Consider the following 18,125-nt stretch of genomic DNA (forward strand, 5'->3'; position numbering starts at 1 on the left):
TTCTAAATAATTTAGGTATAAAATATTAATTTCTCTTTGAGAAGAAAATGCATTATAAATTAAATTACTAATAATTAAATTAAATGAATATGGAAATTTATATCAAATAATTTCATTGTTTGTTTAATTGCCATTTCAATGTTATCTTGTGATAAACTAAAAATGATTTGTTCAAGGTTAGATAGTAATTCCATAGATTTGTATTTGGTGTTATTCTCTCTATTTATAGCACATTGATTCATTAAAAAAAATTAATATATAAAAATTGACGATTCTGGAAGGAAAATGACGCGTCACTTTTTCGAATCATAGGTATGATTTATTGTGAAAAAGTTTATTATTGAATTACATTCGATCGTAAACTGCTGACCAAATGTCTTCTCGATTATTGGTGGATCAAATTACATCGAATTCTTAAACATCAACGATAAGTTTTTGAATGCGTTTCGATCAAAATACTCAGAATTGTATATCGTTCTTGATAAGGAAAGCAAAAAGAGTATAATTTAAAATATTTTTAGTCCTCATCCACAGTTATTGCACCTGCAACAGACCACTCATTGCCTTCATCAACTTTAGAGGCATAAACTGGATGCTCGCCTGCTTGTTCAGGTGGATACTCGGAAGTAGCATCGACAGCTAAGTAGTGCTCAGTAACAACATGTTGGAGTCGGAATGCTGAACCAGCAGTCCACATGTCATTACATTCAAGATACCAAAGATTTCCTTCATCATCTTCATCAAAGCAAGATACTTCAAAGCCCTTATTGTCAGGTAACTTAACACGATGAGAGTGGAGCCATTTTTTGGTTGTAGCATGATTTAATCGGATTGTAGCACCGCATTCTATTGGCTTTCCTTGAAGAATGTCTGTTTCATTTTGCATAGGGAAAACTGTCCAATATGTTTCAGCTAGAACAGGCTTACGAATGGCACGAGTCATTTGTTGGAATGATCCTGCTGGATAATTTAATTCAATTGATGATAAGAGTAAATCTGTTTCTGTGTGTTGAAGCTTGATCATAGAATAGTAAGAAATTAGGATATCAGACTTCTCGCCTTGGTATTCTTCAATTGAATAGGAGAAAAGAAACAAGCCAAATAAAAGATACATAATGTCACTTTTATACTTAGATTAGTAGACACTTTTCATTTGAAAAGTTTATGTGAGTTTAAATAGTTTACACGACTTACCAGTTCACAATTATTTTGAACGTTTAAATCTTCCGAAATGTTTGAAGAAGAAATCCCAATCACAAACAGTGATATTATTAAAGTTTCAAAAATATCTCCAAGTTTCAAAACTGTTGTGGAATGTTCAAAATCAATTCCACATGATTTTAAAATTATAACCAATAATAACACATATGAATGTCATTTATTATTAGCAGCAACATGTAGCTCTGTAATTTTAAATGCAGCTATGGAATCAGAAGAACCATTGTATGAATTTAGATATAATGGAGATGATACTTTTTTTGATCAAGTTGCTATGTTTTTTAATGGGGAAAACATTGAAATAACGAATGAAAATGCAAATTACATACAATCTGTTTTTGAAGATTTTGGTATTGATATAAATATTGAAATTCGAATAAATTCTATCATCTCAATTCGTTCCAAGGCATTTAATTTTCCACAAACCTTAAAATGTCTTCAACCAAACTTCATCATAAAAGTCCGTCATAAGGAACAAGCAGTTCATCGTTTAACAGCTCAGATCTTCTGCAAAGCCATCAAAGATTTTTCTGTTCCATTTCAAATACAAAAAGACGTTAACATCGAAGAAACCGTTAACTATTTAAACGGTGGCAATGTTACCATCAACTATGAAAACATTGATGAAATTGAAGAGAGTGCTAATTTATTACAAATTACACAAATAATCAATCCCTTAAAATTTATTCGTCCACGGCTATCAAAAGTTATGTCAACATTTATATATTCTAATTTACAAGAATATATTAATAGTATCGACCCAAAAACAATTGAAACAGTTCTTAATACGATTAAACAATCTCGATTTTTCCTTAATGAAAGTTATCATCATGATTTAAGTATTTCAATTCTTACTGCATCAACAGTTCGTCCACTTAATAATAATGAACATCTAATGTTTATTAAAGATTTATGTTCAATATCTGATCATTTTCATGATGAATTAATACAAGTGATTGTTACGATGACGATTTCCAAACTTTTAAGTTTTTATTTTTTACGTCAATTATATCTTCATGAAATTGTTAACATTACATTTATTGAAGAACTTTATAAAAAAATTAATATAATCAAAAAAGAATTTTATAGTCATGATTCATATCCATTTGAAATATGGTTTCCAGATGAATTAAAATTAGAACCAATTGATTCAATGAATTCTCGACTAAGAAATAATCCAAATTATTTCGTTGATTTCTATCATAATAATAAAGACGAATATATCAATCAAATAAACTATGGATTTAGAAATGATGAATATTCAAATGCAATTCGTAATGATGATGTTACTGAATTACAAACTGTTTTGGAACATAACAATTTTGATTTTAATCAGAAATTAGAACAAAATATATTTGAACGTAGTCTTTTTATACAAGGAAGTGTAACGCTTATACAAATTGCTTGTTTTTATGGGTCAATTAAATGTTTTAAATATTTAAAAATAAATGGCGCATCAATTGAACAATGTTCAAAATTTGCTGCATGTAGTGGCAACATCGAAATATTAAGAATTCTTCATCAAGAAAAATGTAATTTTAAGGAAGCTCTGAATACTTCAATAATGTTTCATCAAAATGAAGTATTTAAATGGATTAGTTCTTTTTGCCATGAAAATTATTATAGCAAAATTGATTTGGACAGATTTTCTTATAATTATCATACTAATAACTTAATTAATACGTCAATTAATTATAATAATTTGTGCGCTTTTTTGATGTTTTATCAATATGGAATAGACTTAAAGGTTTGCCCTGAAATCGTAGTGAATATATGTAATAATGGTTTATTACATTTTTTGGAATTATATATAACAATTTATGGAAATGATATAAATTACTTATCTAAAGATTTACATGGAGCTCCTGTTTATTTTGCGGTAAAATGTTTGGCTAAAGATTGCGTTATGTTTTTGGTAAAAGAAGGTAAATGTGATTTGTTTAAATCGAGAGTTCATTTTTTGATTTAAAATGTTTGTTTATAGTTTTTAAGACACCTTTTGAACTTGCTTTGAAATATGGCGCAAATGAAATTGTTGAGTTTCTGGAACCGTATATGGAAATTAATGGAATTGTAAAATAAATTTACATAAAATGATTTATTACAAAGAAAACTAGTAAATATTAATATTAATTACTTAAATATTTTGGTATATTTGCGATAATGCAATATTACAATATAACAATGTTCGAATAAATTTTTCATTATGTCCAATCTTTTTTTTCCATATGAAACAAAACATAAAAATTAAAAAATTAAAATTTTACTGAAATAATTGTATTTAATATTTACTCTTTACATATTATCAAACTTAGTTATTTTTACTCTTTCGGAGATCTCTCTTATATTTCAGAACTTCTAACATATTAAAAACAAACACAAACAAAAAATAAAGTAATATCAATGAAAGTGATATAACATATATCAAAAAGAATTTTTTGATACTTGAATGATACTTGTTACATATTTCTTCATTAAATATCAACTCATGAGTAAGTTTACTTGATAAAGTATTTACCATTTCATTGATATTTGATTCAGTTTGATTTATTTCATTACAAATTTTTGGTGTCGAATATGCAAAGCATTTCATATCTGATAAAAAATTTAAAAATATAATTATTAACAAAATTAAAAAAGTTAGCATCATTATAACATATAACGCTAGAGATTCATATGCTTCATTTTTAAAAACATTACAAAATATAACAAGAAAGATTACTAAAAGAATAAAAGCAACTGGAGTTGCCCATGACATGGTAATCCAAACATATAAAGTGTACAAGTTGTAACTAAAGTTTTCAGGATTGATTGTGTAATCATGTTTAATTTTACTCCAATATTTTCCAGATAAAACAGTGAATCCAATACAACTAATAATAACCCCTATGATAGATGAAAATATAACAATTCCTAACAAAAGAAGCATCCGGTCACCAGGAGATATCATTTCCTTAATAAACTCTTAATGGAAAACTTGAAACAGAAGCAAAAAGTTTTAATGTTATAAATCATTCAAATGCAAAAGTGATTTGAAAACGTTTGTTAACAAGAAATAAAATGTTACTGTATACGCTAAACATACCAATTACTGAAGTTGTTATGAAAAAAGGCATTGAATCAACAGTTCTTTAAATAAAATTTAATTTTTGTAGTAAATGCAGAAAAAAATATGAGTTATTCATTTCATCAATTTAAAAGTTTTGAGATGATACTTTATAAATTATTATGTTAATTTATAAATTGTTCATTTCTACCAATTTAAAGGTTTTGAAATGTTACTTTATAAAGTGAAAATGTTTACCTTTATCAGAAAGTTTGAGTATGGTTTGATAACAGTTAAAAAAACAGCTTTATATTATATTGTACAAACGAAATGTGCATAAAAAAAGAACAAATATAAAAACAGAAGAGATCTTTTAAATCAACAATTGATAATAACGCTAAAATGTTTATTTGTTCCGAATAACAAAATAATGTTTTGCATGCCAATTTTCATTTCTCAATATGCGTTTTGTTGTAACTTTCATGACATTTGTTGATATAATCTATAAATTTTTGGATATCATCTTGATCTGTTTCTGTAAATTGTGTTACTTCATATATAGGAGAAAGGTTACTCTCTAAATAAGAAAATATGCTTTCATCCTTTTGATTTTTTGTGTATCCAACAACAAAGGGAGGGCTTTGGTTGACGAGTTGTGATGTCAACCAGTTGAGTGTTTTAACACTAAGCAAAACCGATGTTTGTGAAGAAATATCTGCAAAAAAGAATGACGCTATTACACGTGGTTGTGAGTACTGACTGACCCATTCAGCCCTTCGATCTCTTTGTGGGGGGACAATAACAAATGAATATGTCTGGTCAAAATTTCCAAGATTTCCAAAATATCTTTCCATTGTTTTAACAAAGATTGTTTGGCCACATTCCGGCATACCAAATACGAGGCACGTTGAACATTTTATCTCTGTGATATTGTTTTTCTTTTTGACCGCCTCTTTGGAAGGTCCACAGCCCATAAATAACGATTTTTTTGTTGAATAATGTAAAGTATTTAAAATATTGAAAAAGTTTTCAAAATTCTGAATGCATGCAAATTTGTAATAACGTTTTTTTTGCGTCGATCTGCGCTGTTAAAGGATCTGCATGATTTTTTTTTAAATTACCTCAGCAAAAATACTCCCATACTAAATAAAATAATGGTAACTAAACATGTTGTAAAAAAAATGTTATTAAGTATGGGATGAGATTAATCAACTCTGCTCCTTATCTGATTTCTACGTACAGAAGAATTTTATTATTACTTCATATTTTTGGGAATGTTTAATTTTTGATTATTAGTTAAATTTAATAATTTAAATTGGGATCAACACATATGTTTTAATTATTCTATGGAAAGACTAATTTTTTCTCTGAATAATATACCTTATGAGTTCTATAAAAATTTATGGGGGAATAAAGATTTTGGTCGGCTGGTATCAAACTCAATTCACGTCAGCACTTGATCAACAAATTGATGAAAAAGATACAATTATTGATTCATTAGATATCAAAATTAATGTACTTACAATTAATAATGAAGAACTTAAAAATGAGAAACTTCAAAATGATTATATGAATATAAATAATACAATTGAAGATTATAAACGAAAAGATATAAATCAAATAAAAGAAAACTAAATTAGTTCACAAAATTATTAAAAGAAAAGATGACATCATTAATAAATTGAACCAACAAATTAATATACAAATGAATTAAATCAAATAAATAAAAAAGATCAAAATGAAACACTTAATGATAAAATAAATGAAAAAGATCAAATCATTAATTTATTAAATACACAAATTAATAAGCATAAACAAACCAATGAAAGTCAAACAAATAATGAAAGATAAATAAAAGACAAAGAAATCAATAACTTAAAAACAATCAATGAACAATTACAAACTAAATATAATACACTTGAATTAAATTATGAGTCTTCATATTTATCATGAAAATATCATAAAAGAACTTTATTCAAAATTAAATACATTTGAAGATATACAGAAAGAATTAATTTATACAATAAAATCATAAGAAGATGAAAAGAATATAAATAAAACATTAAAAAATCAAAAAATGAATTATAAAATTAATATGAAATATCACAAAATGAAATAGGTAAATATTTACAAAAATATAATGAAAAAGAAACTGAAATAATGGGTTAAAAGAAGAAATCGAAAAATATAAATCTCAAATAACTATGAATAAGAAAATGAACATAAAGAATTACAAATTGATGAAATGGGAAAATGTAAATTTTTAAAGAAAATATATTGTAAAAAGTCAAACAAAATGTGATTCATGAAATCTTTTCTATTTAGTCAGTTTTCCTGAAAAAGAATATGATTTACATATTTTTTCACCATTTCATAAAATTATCATGTGTTCATAAATTTAAAATGGAATCAACAAAGTGTACCAAGCTTGACTTCCAAACACAGAAATTTTTAAAAGAGCTTATATCCAATATAATAAAATATTATGGAGTGAAACGACAATTTATTGGCGCCAAAAACAGCCGTTTACCCTCATATAATTGAAATGCTTTCGAACAAATCCCAATTCATACTTGTTGAGTTTTTTGCCTCTATAAGCTCAAAAAGGCCAACACCCCAGTCTCATGTGTTGAGATTGTTTTCATACTGTTTTATTTTCGAGCCCAGCAAACCATAGCTTTATTGCAAGAACGTTAATATGAACGATAGAAAGCACATGGAGAATTACTATGATCAAAGACAAAAGCAAAAAACATTCCATGAAACGAACTCATTAAAAATCACAACACGTAAGCACAAAAAAGAAAATTATTTAAATGATGAAGAAATCCAAGCTTATCGTTGGATGGTTGATTCTGGATTTCTTCGTTTTATAGATTACCCAACACAAGATCGTATCATAGAAACTATTGCCGAAAATAAATTTCGTTCACTATTTCTAATGGGGCGTTTCTTTAAAATATTTGCATCAAGTCCAAAATCTCAAAATTTCTATGATATTTTGGAATCTTTACAAAACTTAATCATATGTTTCAAAGAGAAAGAAATCATTCATTGTTTCTTAAATCCGGAGCTAATCATTCGACATGATAAATCAGAAATATTCAAACTCATTATTAGCTGTTATAATTTTACAAGGCAAAGAACACACATTTCTGTCATCTCAAAAGATTTAGTTTCTCTCTCGAATTGGCTTAAATCACTGGGGATTTTTCCACCATTCTCAGATTGGTTTGTTGATACAAGACCCCTTTATCTTATTGAAGATCCTCTTCGTAATGGAGAAGTTCTTTGTAAGATATGTGTTGTTTTTCGGCCTGAAAGGTTTCACGAAGTCATTCCACCTGCTCGAACACCGAAAGAAATGATTAAACGTAATGAAAAGGCATTAAAAGTTTTATTAGAGGAATCTATAATTGACCAAAGAGATGCAAACCTAGCTGAAGAAATTGTTAGAGGAACAACTGATGCAATTGTTCAAATATTACTAAAAGCACAAAAAGAACATCGAAAAAGAGAGGAAGCAATAATTTCATATCTTTCTTTCCTTCATAATCAGTAATATCAATTCACACTTATTCACATTACAGAATTACAACAATTTTTATTCGGATTTCACTGAGAAATACGAATCCGATCAAAGAAAAGACAATGAATTGATTATTATCTATTTTTTGAATTAATATCTGGTCATTACGCGCTGTTATTAAAATTCAGAAAAAGCCAATTACACCCGTTCAAAGGCAAAATTTGGTGTATTGTATTTTGTGAGTAAATTTTTACTTTTTCTTAATTATTTTGGCCGGGGAACGCTTGTCGTTTTTACTTTTTGTGATTGACAATATTTTTCAATTGGTTCCCGCTAAGTCTCCATTGAAAATTAATCCATCAATATCTTCGTAAGTATGAAAGGACGAATGCAACAAATTTTTTATGATATTTAATATGATATATTAACTATCTTTTATTTTTTATTTTTATTAATTTTATGTATGCGATAAAATAAACGATGATTAAAAATGAGGTAATATTTGAAAGTTTTTACCGGCTAATGTATTGAAATAATTATTTTAAATTCAAACGCAAATATCTTCTTTAATTTATGTCTAAATATGTTACAATTCTTATTTTATTGCGGAATTTAGACAAGTAATTATATTTCAGAATATAATAATAAAAAATTTTGAATAGAATAAAATATTCGCATTTGATTGTGAACTCCCTTCAAAATGGAAAACGAAGCTAATCGAAGTTGTCACACACAAAAAAAGCAAAATTTCTCCGAATTCGTCAAGAACTTTCTTAAATCACATGAAAATGACGTCAATACTATTATCCAGATCAATCAATTATCAAATGAATCAGGTATTGAAAAACGGCGACTTTACGATTTCATGAACGTTTTAGTTGCTTGCGGTATATGCTCCAAATTCAATACGCACTCATACCAATGGAATGGACTTCACTGTCTTAATAATCTTGTTTCAAATATTTCACATGAAATTGAAGTCAGAGCAATTCGTGAAGATCCTACATTCCTTTTCAATCTTCCAAAGTCACCAACAATAGGTAATTTGGTTAACAGTTTCTTGGGTGTTTTTGTATATTTTGGTATTCCTTCATTCCACATCAAAGATATAGCTCTTTTGTTTTCAGATGATGAAGAAAAATCCAAGCCTATGCTTAGGAGACTTTATTTAGTTTCTTTTTTACTTGAACGAATTGGAATTATGAAACATTCAACAAAGGTTGGTGAATGCCAAATTGATGTCGACCTTAACCAGACAATGAAAACAACCTTCGAAACAATGTCTAAAAACAGCGAATTTCCACCCGATTGCATTGAACATCAATTGAACAGGTTTGATGACTTGTATATTACCCGACTAAGAATTGACAGACGCGAGCAACTAGTTAACCACTTGCAGATGAGAGTGGACAAAATCAGGAAGAATAACAAGTCATACAACTTGGAATTATTATCAAGGTCGTATGAAGTCGGACTCTGAACTATTGTTAGGAAAAATGATTTTGTTGTTTTCTCTGCTTTGGTGTAATCAAATTAAATTTAATCATACCATTTTGTTATTATTGAAATTTTGAATGGAAGCAGAGTCAGCACTGCAGGTTAACTGGAGGGGAGATCCAACCTTGGCAAATAGGGAAATAGTAAGAGCTGATTGATATGTTAATTGATTTTGTTTTAAACAAAATCATTGAAAAAGAATAGGGATAGAATAAAAGAAGTTGCTCTGTCGACTATCTTTTTGATATTTTTTTAACAGCCAAGGGATTTCTCTTTTTTGAATTATTTGTATTGATTTTTAATATTATAATATATCATTTTTTCATTTCGATAACTTCTATAAATGATCGTTTAATGGTATGAAAACTCTGATGTTAGTTCTATTCTTATGTGAAATGAATTTTTTTGTGAAACACAGTAATAAACGGTCATATGAAAAGAAATGGAAGATAGAATTGAGAAAATTTTAGGACACAGATTAAATCTTCAGCGAAAGAAAGAATATTTTGTTAAGTTGAAAAATTATTCGTACCAATCATCAGTATGGTTAACAGGCAAAGACATTAAACAAACTGAAAATGGTAGGCAAAAATTAAAAGAATACAAATCAAATGAATCTCTTCAAAGGACAACACAACCATTTTATGATCCAGCTTATGATATACCTGATAAAATAATCAAATTTGAAGATGGAAAATTTTTAACAAAATGGTCTCATCTTTCATATGAAGATTTAACATTAGAAACGTACTTGGACAAGTCTTTTCTGGTAACTCATAGAACTAGAAGTACAACAAATTTACCAACGGTTTCAAATCCTAATTTCAAGTTTCCTCGAATTCCACTTGTTAAGCGTTATTCTATTTTTGAAAAGCATCTTAGGTTTCAAGAACTTGATCAATTAAATTATTTTATTTTAAAATTAAATTCATCAAATATTCCTTCAATATCAGATGAATTTACAGATGGCACGAAATTATCCACAGCGTCACTTGTACACTTGCTTCATAATCAATATAATGATGCAGGACCATTTCTTTTTTTATTTGATAATGATAATAATTTACGTAATTGGTACGATTATTATCAAAGTAGTAAAACCATGTTTTCATTGCAATACGATGGTAGTGAACGTAATCGTTCAATTATTCGCGAGCTTGATTTTTATAAATCTGAAGATACATTAAAATTTCATTTGTTATTTATCAAACGAAAAACTTTAGAAGAAGACATACAATACTTCTCAAACATTCATTTCCGTATCACCTTTTTTATTACTTCACAGACAAAAATTAATGGTCATATAAATCTCACCTTAGGAAAGAAATTTTTAATCAATTTAACAACACCGACATTTACTCTGTCGACGATACAGGCGATTTATGACAATTTTTTAACAGAGGATGTCAAAGATAGTGTAATCTTCTCAATTCAAGCGCAAAACGCACTTAAGGAATTTTCAAATATTTGTCCTCCAGAAGCAATTACTGACAGCAAACCCAAAATCAACTATTATGTCATAGAATGTCCGTTGACAAATTTCCAAAAGATGATATGTAATAAATTAATATATGAAACTTATAAAGATGATATTCTTGAAGGATATTTCTTACGACTTTATAACGAGTTGTATTATACTCTTCAACATCCATTTATGATACCTTCAGTTGAACATGATTTTGGTAATGAAGGACTTGTTGGTCCATCATATAAAATGAGAATCATAGAACACATATTAAATGATTCTCTTGATGAACAGTCTCGAGTTTTAATATTAACCACGATTCCATTTATTTATAATTTATTAAAAGATTTTCTACAAACTTCTCGACAATATAAACCCATTACACGTGTTTGCTTATATTCCAAGACCCTAAAAATCGAAGAAAAACAAATCGATTATGTCATAATTTATGATGGCGGGTATCAAATTTGGAATGAAATCATTGAGAATTCACTTAATAATTTATATAAAGTATACATATTAGAAAATCGGAATTGTATTGAGTCAATGTTTTTTGATACGAATAATAATGATCAAAAAATCCAAAAAATTTGTCGCATAATAGCAATGACATCATTACAGCATACGAATGAACGCATCCCAATCGAGTCATTAATTGATGAAGAAGTATTACACAATTTATATTATGATGAACAACATTATAGTCAGTTCTATGAGAAAGAACTTGACATCAGTGACTTTTGGGATAAGTTAATAAATTCTCCTAAAGATAAAATAAAGACGATACTTAATGATATTGAAATAAATCCGAAAGAAATCAAAAGTAAAAACTTCCAATGGGAACCACGTGAAAAGAACCAATTAATTCGAGGCTTTTGTTCATTAGGATGGAACAAATGGGAAGGAATCCAACAATTTATGGGATTATTTATCAAGGAGAACTTTTTAATTCGATTATGTTCTACGTTATTACAAAAAGGATATGTTAAAAATGAAACTCCAATTTCGATATACATTGGTTATTTATTACGTAACAACAAAAGTGTTGATACATTCACATTAAATACATTTGGTATGCCTAATATTGAACCAAAGAAATTATTTAAACCAATTACATTATTATACTTCTTAAATATTATAGTTGAAAGTGAAGAATATTTACATCTCCAAAACCTTCGATATATAATGAACTCTGATACGAATATGCCGAATTGGTGGAAAACTCGACATGACAAATATCTCTTAAAATGTATTTATCAATTTGGTTATAATAACTTCCATTTATTTGGATTATTAAAAGATGAAAGTAATAATGAAATAACAAATTACTTAAAACTTAATATTGATATTCTAAAAATTCGATCGAAATGTTTATTGAAATATATCCAATGTTATCTTCTAAATGATATCAGTAAGAAGAATAACATTTGTAAATGCGTATTCCAAAATTGGGATCTTAATGAACAAAGTAAAGGAATTAAATATATAATGCGATATGGAATTAATGAGAACAACGATGATAATAAATCAATTAATGAATTATCGAAAATCCAAAATAAAGATGAAAATGAAATTCGTGATTTCATGTCATTCATTAAAGAACGTTCTCATTATCCAAATGATGAAGGTATACCTCTCATTACTTGTATACGTATTCGACAACGAATAGAAGCTATGAAACAATTACGCGTTATATTACGGAAAGTTAGCGTATCAACGTTTTTAACGAATGCACCAGAATGGAAGAAATTACCAACAAAAGAATTTAATTCAGCTTATGAATATAATTTCTTGAGTGAGTTGTTGAAATATGGATTTGGTAAAGCAAAAGATATTTTAGTTTTACCGAAATTCTTTAAAGTGTTAAACCAAAAACTTATGTTCTTTTTATCATATGATTATAATGTGATGAAAAGAATTAATGTTTTGTATAATTATATCTCACAATTTACCGCAAATTATATTAATCAACAAACAAATTTAATTGAATCAAAAATTCATTTACAAAAAAATAATTTGATGAATAACGTTAACGTCTTCAAATTACTCAAATTCCCGTTACAATTAAGTGCAACCGCAACACTTCACAATTTGGGTACAATTGTTACAAATCGTGACGGTTTCCACTCTGAAAGATATATTTACCCGGCCGGTTATATGGCTTCAAAAATTTCAGCGGCGTTGGATAACCCCGATGAAAAAGTTAGATGGTTCACTGAAATTATTGATAACGGTGGGGATGCCCCAGTATTCAAAATTTGGATAGAGGGAAAGGAAGAGGAGGCCTTCGAGGGAAATACTCCAACGTCGCCTTTCGCAAAGGCATTTAGGTCACCAAACTCTGTGAGAAAAGTTGCTTCGATATCTGGTCCTGATGCATTTTCATTGACAAATCCAATCGTTATTTATTTGTTGCAATTGTCGCCTCAAGCTAAAGATTTGAAAAGATATGTATTCCATGATTTGGATAACAACCCGAATGTAATTATGTTTTTAGATAGTTTATTAGATAATGAAGTAGAAGTAGAAGAAGAAGTATAAATAAATAAAATATATGTTTTATAAATTTTTGCATATAAACAAGAATGCGCTGTATTGTGTATGCTTATGTTCAAAATCACAACTTCTTTCTGTTTTAGGAAAATTATAAACGTTCATCATATCGGCATTATTTCATATCACATGTCAGATAACGTGTTGAATGAGGCACAAAATTTCAGTAAAATTTTATATGTGCTTGTAAGTCTTATTGATAGAGAAGCTTTTGATCAAGTAAATTTAATAAGTAATAATATACTTATTAACCCACCAAATGATATCCAAAAATTTTGTTTTTTACTTGCAAATCCTAGCAATCCGAATGAAGCTAGACGATGTTCACTGCCTCGATGAACAACTTTATGTGTATTCTGAAGCACTCTCTGCAGTTTACACCTTTTCGGAACATTCTATCCAACGCGTTAAAAGTTATTTCCTTAGCTAAGCTCTCTATGGTTTGCGTAAAACAACAAAATATTTTTCAATGCGCAATTTGTGTACATTAATTAATAAGGAAAAACTTGTGAACATAAATCGAAAACTTCGAATTGATTTGTTATTCATCCGGAATTTTATTTGCATTATTAAAGAAAAAGAGAAAATCTTCTTCTTCTTCTTCATTTATCAAATCATAATTTTTATAATCTTGTGTTATTCGAAGTATTTTATGTATGAAATTAAATGATAATTCAATGAATTCTAAGTTTTGTGATTCAAGCGATTTAACAAATAATGTTTTAGCTAATGAGATAAAGTCATAATGAATTATATCTCTTAAACATAATTCAACTAATATTTTATAGCATTCAATTTGACATTCTTTATTAACGAGAATTAAATTAACAGTAATTCCTAAAAATGTTGGAAACATTGCTCATATCGAACAATAGATGATTCAATTAGAATAAGTATGATTCGTAAACATATTATTTGTTTCTTTGGGCTATTCTCAGGATCTTCTTGAAAAAAGATTTTTATGTCACTTTTATCAATAGGATTTAAATTTATGCAAATTTCTCCATCTGATGATGAATTTGAAATTCCGAAAGATTGTCAAATATCAATGTATCAAGCAGATGAAGAATTAACAAAAGTTCCAGGAGAATATATATATACTTTAATTGTTCGAGTAGAAGATCTGAAAGCTCACCCTGGACAATACGGCCAACTGCAAATCACCAACATCCGTCTTATTTGGCGAATTCCGCATACAGTAAATAATATTTCCATTGGGTATAAAACAATTTCTAATTATTCAATTAAAGAAACGGTGGCCTCTGGTGATGGAGTCACTGAATCTCTAACACTACATTGCATGGTTGGTCATAAAGTTTACGAATTCATTTTTTGTGTATCCAAGAGTACACCGTCAAATTTCCGTTTTTTTGAAACAGCTTATCAAAACTATATTAACTCCACATTGCTACGTGAACAACGTCTTCGTAGTTCCATAATCAAAGATGGCAAATTAATTTTACTTATCAATGAACAAGTAATATTACGCCTTGATGGGATTTCTAACTTTGCAGGTCTTCAAGCAAAATCGGGGACTGCCATTGTTACTAATCTTCGTTTTATATGGTATTCTGAAATTGTCAGTAATTTCAATGTTTCTATTCCATTGATTTTACTTCCGGAGCTTTCAACGCATCGCTCTAAGCGATTTGGGAGAGCTCTCTATTTAAAGCTCCGTTCGAATGGCGATCGATTTATGTACGGATTCACATACCAACCCGAGGAGGGGTTAGTGAAATTCACCAACACCTTTGAAAAAGTTCGCCTTGCTGCGATGCGGCACCCAATGCTAACACCGCTTCTAAAGCTAGAAGAGAAAGTTGTAAACACAGAAAATGTGAATGCAAATGATGTCGAAGAAGATACAAACGTTTTGGAAGTGGATAACGCTTTGATGTACGTGCCAATCGATTTAATTGATGATAATGCAGAAAAAGGAAAAATTGTATTCGATAAAACTATCGGATTAGCTATAGAGGAATTACCAAAAGGATGTACATTGGAAAGTAGATGGGTTGAAGCGAGTAATACACCATTGGTTGGAATCGATGAATTATAATTGATATTGTGAATAAAAGTCGGATTTGTTTTGTTTTGGTTAAATAATAAAAATATTTAAATAAGGTTATGGCATTATACAAAAACATGTTCGAAAGAATACAATGTAAATTCTTTTTCATCTTTTTTGGGTTCCCTTGGATTGAAACAGTTTTTCAGCATCAGAAATGTAGTAATGATATAATCAAGCAAAGCAAAATAGCACTGACAGCCAATATTTGAATATTTCTGTAATAACTTTGATTTTTTTTATATGCTTTAGAAGTATAATCAAAAAACTAATATAGCTTTATTAACATACGATATTCTAGTATAATTTTATATGTGAATTATATGTAATTTGATTAGAAAAAAAATTTATTCTGAATTTTGTTTGATCATAACTTGTAAAAAATTGAGTTTAAAAAACCAGGATGAAAAATAATCACATTTTATGTACTACAAAATAATATTAAAAAATAAGACAGATTTTATTTTCTTCTATAAATCTCTGTGTTGTAGTTATACAGATGATGTTTTTCAAGATGAGTATCAAATTAATTTCAAGATATTTTAAATATTTTCTCAAATTTGCTATAATTTTATATACAATATTAATGTACTTATTAAAGAAAAAGGAACAATTTTTGTCCAAGGTATTTGTGTTTAAGCTACCAATCAAAAGTATAAATACATAATATACTTCATGGTATAATATGAATTTCTTGTTACAAAATTGATTTTGAACCATATGTAAAAATTCATTTGAATCTCTCCATTAGAATGTTGGGAGATAAATATCTATAATATAACCACAACACGGACACGTCATATTCAAGATTCACAGCATTTCTTAGAAAAAAAGGCAAAAAAAAAGTTTTCGAAAATTGATTTATAGATTATTTAAATATAAAAATATATGAAAAAACGCATGTTATTTGGGAGAATTCGCATTTGGTGATAAGCACACACAATGATACATTTTTCCATTTGGTGTTCTTCTAATAAACTGATATCCTAGGGGTGCCCCACAACCGTCGCAAACGTTCTCTTTTCTTAATTGAACACATTTCGTTTCCTCTTTGGCCCTTCTGTATTCTGAATCAAGTTCACTGGCTGTTTCTAGAGAAGCTTTGATCTGTGTGTTCATCCTTAATCTGTTTATTTTCAAATAACAATTTTCAATCATTTCAAATATATTCTCATCTAATTGAGTTTGAAGGTCAATTAGTGACAACGCCTTTTCTATGCCTATAGTCGTAAAGTTTTCTGCTATTAGTGTAAAAAGTTTTTGAACAAATTCGTTTTGTGGAAGATTTTGTTTCAATAATACCAAATAAAAGTAAAACAAATCCGAGCTTTTCTCTTCTACACAAAGTTTTTCACACTTTGAAGGTCCATCTTTTTCATTCCAAATCAATTCCATTACCTTATCGTATAAATTGCATGCCTTATAAATTTCGATTTTTGCATTATTTGAAGATATTTTTGGGATTAATCCTATTAATAACCCCGTATCAATAATAGATTTATATCTTCTGATGAATTCAATTAATAACTTATTTGTTTCACTTGCTATTTCATCATCTGCCACTTTCTCACTTTTTTGTAAATATTTATGAAATGCCACTTTTCCACCGTTATTCATCATATCGACAATTTGCGTCAAGAAATCTTTAATTAGAAAATTTCTATTAAATACATTTTCATGTGATATTAAGTTAAAGATAAGGATTAAGTATAAGTCTGGATAATTCTTTTTAATATATTTAATTGATTTTGCAGGTGAAATTTTATTACAAGAAAATATTTCACATGCTTTAAATGGATTTACATTCACTAAATAAGGAAAATGTCTTTTAACAAATGTAAAATCATTTGATTGTAACATAATAATCTTTTTTACTTCTTCGAAATTATTTTGTTCTTTATAACATTCAATTGCATTATCGAATTTATCAATTGAACATAAATAAATTGGATAAATTTTGTTGCGATTTTTGTCCGAAAAGAACAATGAAAGTGATTCGTGATCAAACTTCGGATTATTTTCGAGGAATTCATTAAATTTCGGAATGTCTTCATTCATTGCAAGTAATTCTACGATTGACGTATCAATGACTTCAGTATTAATCGAATGTGATTTTCGTCTTATTTCAAATAGAATTTGTAATAAAAGTTCTTTCGATTTGTTTGTGATGTTGTCGAATGTAATCGAATGTGTAAATTGTTGTGAGAATTTAAAAAATGGAAAAATACTTAACGATTCTTGAAGATTATTACGAAATGTTTGCGTCTTAAATAGAAATAACGCGTTTTCTTGTTTGTTCTTAAGCCAATATTGTTCGAAAATGGAAATTAGAATATTGAAATTTGTTGATATTGAATCAGGATTCTTAAAAACTTTATTAACAATGGTTGTAGTTTCAAAAATTAGTTTGATATCTGTAGGCGTACATGCTATGAAATTATCTTCAAATGAAATGATTTTTGTGGCACTTTTCATGATAACGGTCGTTGACGTCTGATTGAAGTCATAAATATGAATTTGGCCATTGCAGACAGATGCAAATAAGTTACCGATATGGGAATGGGAGATTGGTTTATCTTGAAAAACTTTGGGTGGTAAATTGGATCTAAAATTCGAATCAATTATCATGGAAGAAAATCCATTTGAATGAAAAAATGTTGTGGGAGAAACAGGAAAAGAAAATTGTGTTATAGAACTTACTGTTTGATATGAATTGGATGTATTAGTGGTGATATTAATAATTCGAATA

General features: G+C 28.1%; 4 protein-coding genes across 4 annotated transcripts; 3 read left to right on the top strand and 1 right to left on the bottom strand.

Moving 5' to 3' along the window:
- Positions 1-517: 517 nt before the first annotated feature.
- On the bottom strand, positions 518-1,114 carry GO595_006690 (MIR domain containing protein; the record flags this gene model as incomplete). Its single annotated transcript, XM_067920070.1, has 1 exon — positions 518-1,114. One exon carries the CDS (start codon positions 1,112-1,114, stop codon positions 518-520), a length of 597 nt encoding a protein of 198 aa, XP_067773118.1.
- Positions 1,115-8,493: 7,379 nt separating this feature from the next.
- On the top strand, positions 8,494-9,273 carry GO595_006691 (uncharacterized protein; the record flags this gene model as incomplete). The annotated part of the gene is made up of 1 exon (XM_067920071.1): positions 8,494-9,273. One exon carries the CDS (start codon positions 8,494-8,496, stop codon positions 9,271-9,273), a length of 780 nt encoding a protein of 259 aa, XP_067773119.1.
- A 3,501-nt stretch (positions 9,274-12,774) lies between these two features.
- GO595_006692 (F/Y-rich N-terminus family protein) lies at positions 12,775-13,296 on the top strand (the record flags this gene model as incomplete). Its single annotated transcript, XM_067920074.1, has 1 exon — positions 12,775-13,296. The coding sequence occupies one exon, from the start codon at positions 12,775-12,777 to the stop codon at positions 13,294-13,296; it is 522 nt and encodes a 173-aa protein (XP_067773120.1).
- Positions 13,297-14,269: 973 nt separating this feature from the next.
- Positions 14,270-15,367, top strand: GO595_006693 (bardet-Biedl syndrome 5 protein; the record flags this gene model as incomplete). The annotated part of the gene is made up of 1 exon (XM_067920075.1): positions 14,270-15,367. One exon carries the CDS (start codon positions 14,270-14,272, stop codon positions 15,365-15,367), a length of 1,098 nt encoding a protein of 365 aa, XP_067773121.1.
- Between the last annotated feature and the right edge of the window lie 2,758 nt (positions 15,368-18,125).

Source organism: Histomonas meleagridis (assembly GCF_020186115.1).
Source record: "Histomonas meleagridis strain 2922-C6/04-10x chromosome Unknown contig_46, whole genome shotgun sequence".
NCBI classification, from domain to species: domain Eukaryota; phylum Parabasalia; order Tritrichomonadida; family Dientamoebidae; genus Histomonas; species Histomonas meleagridis.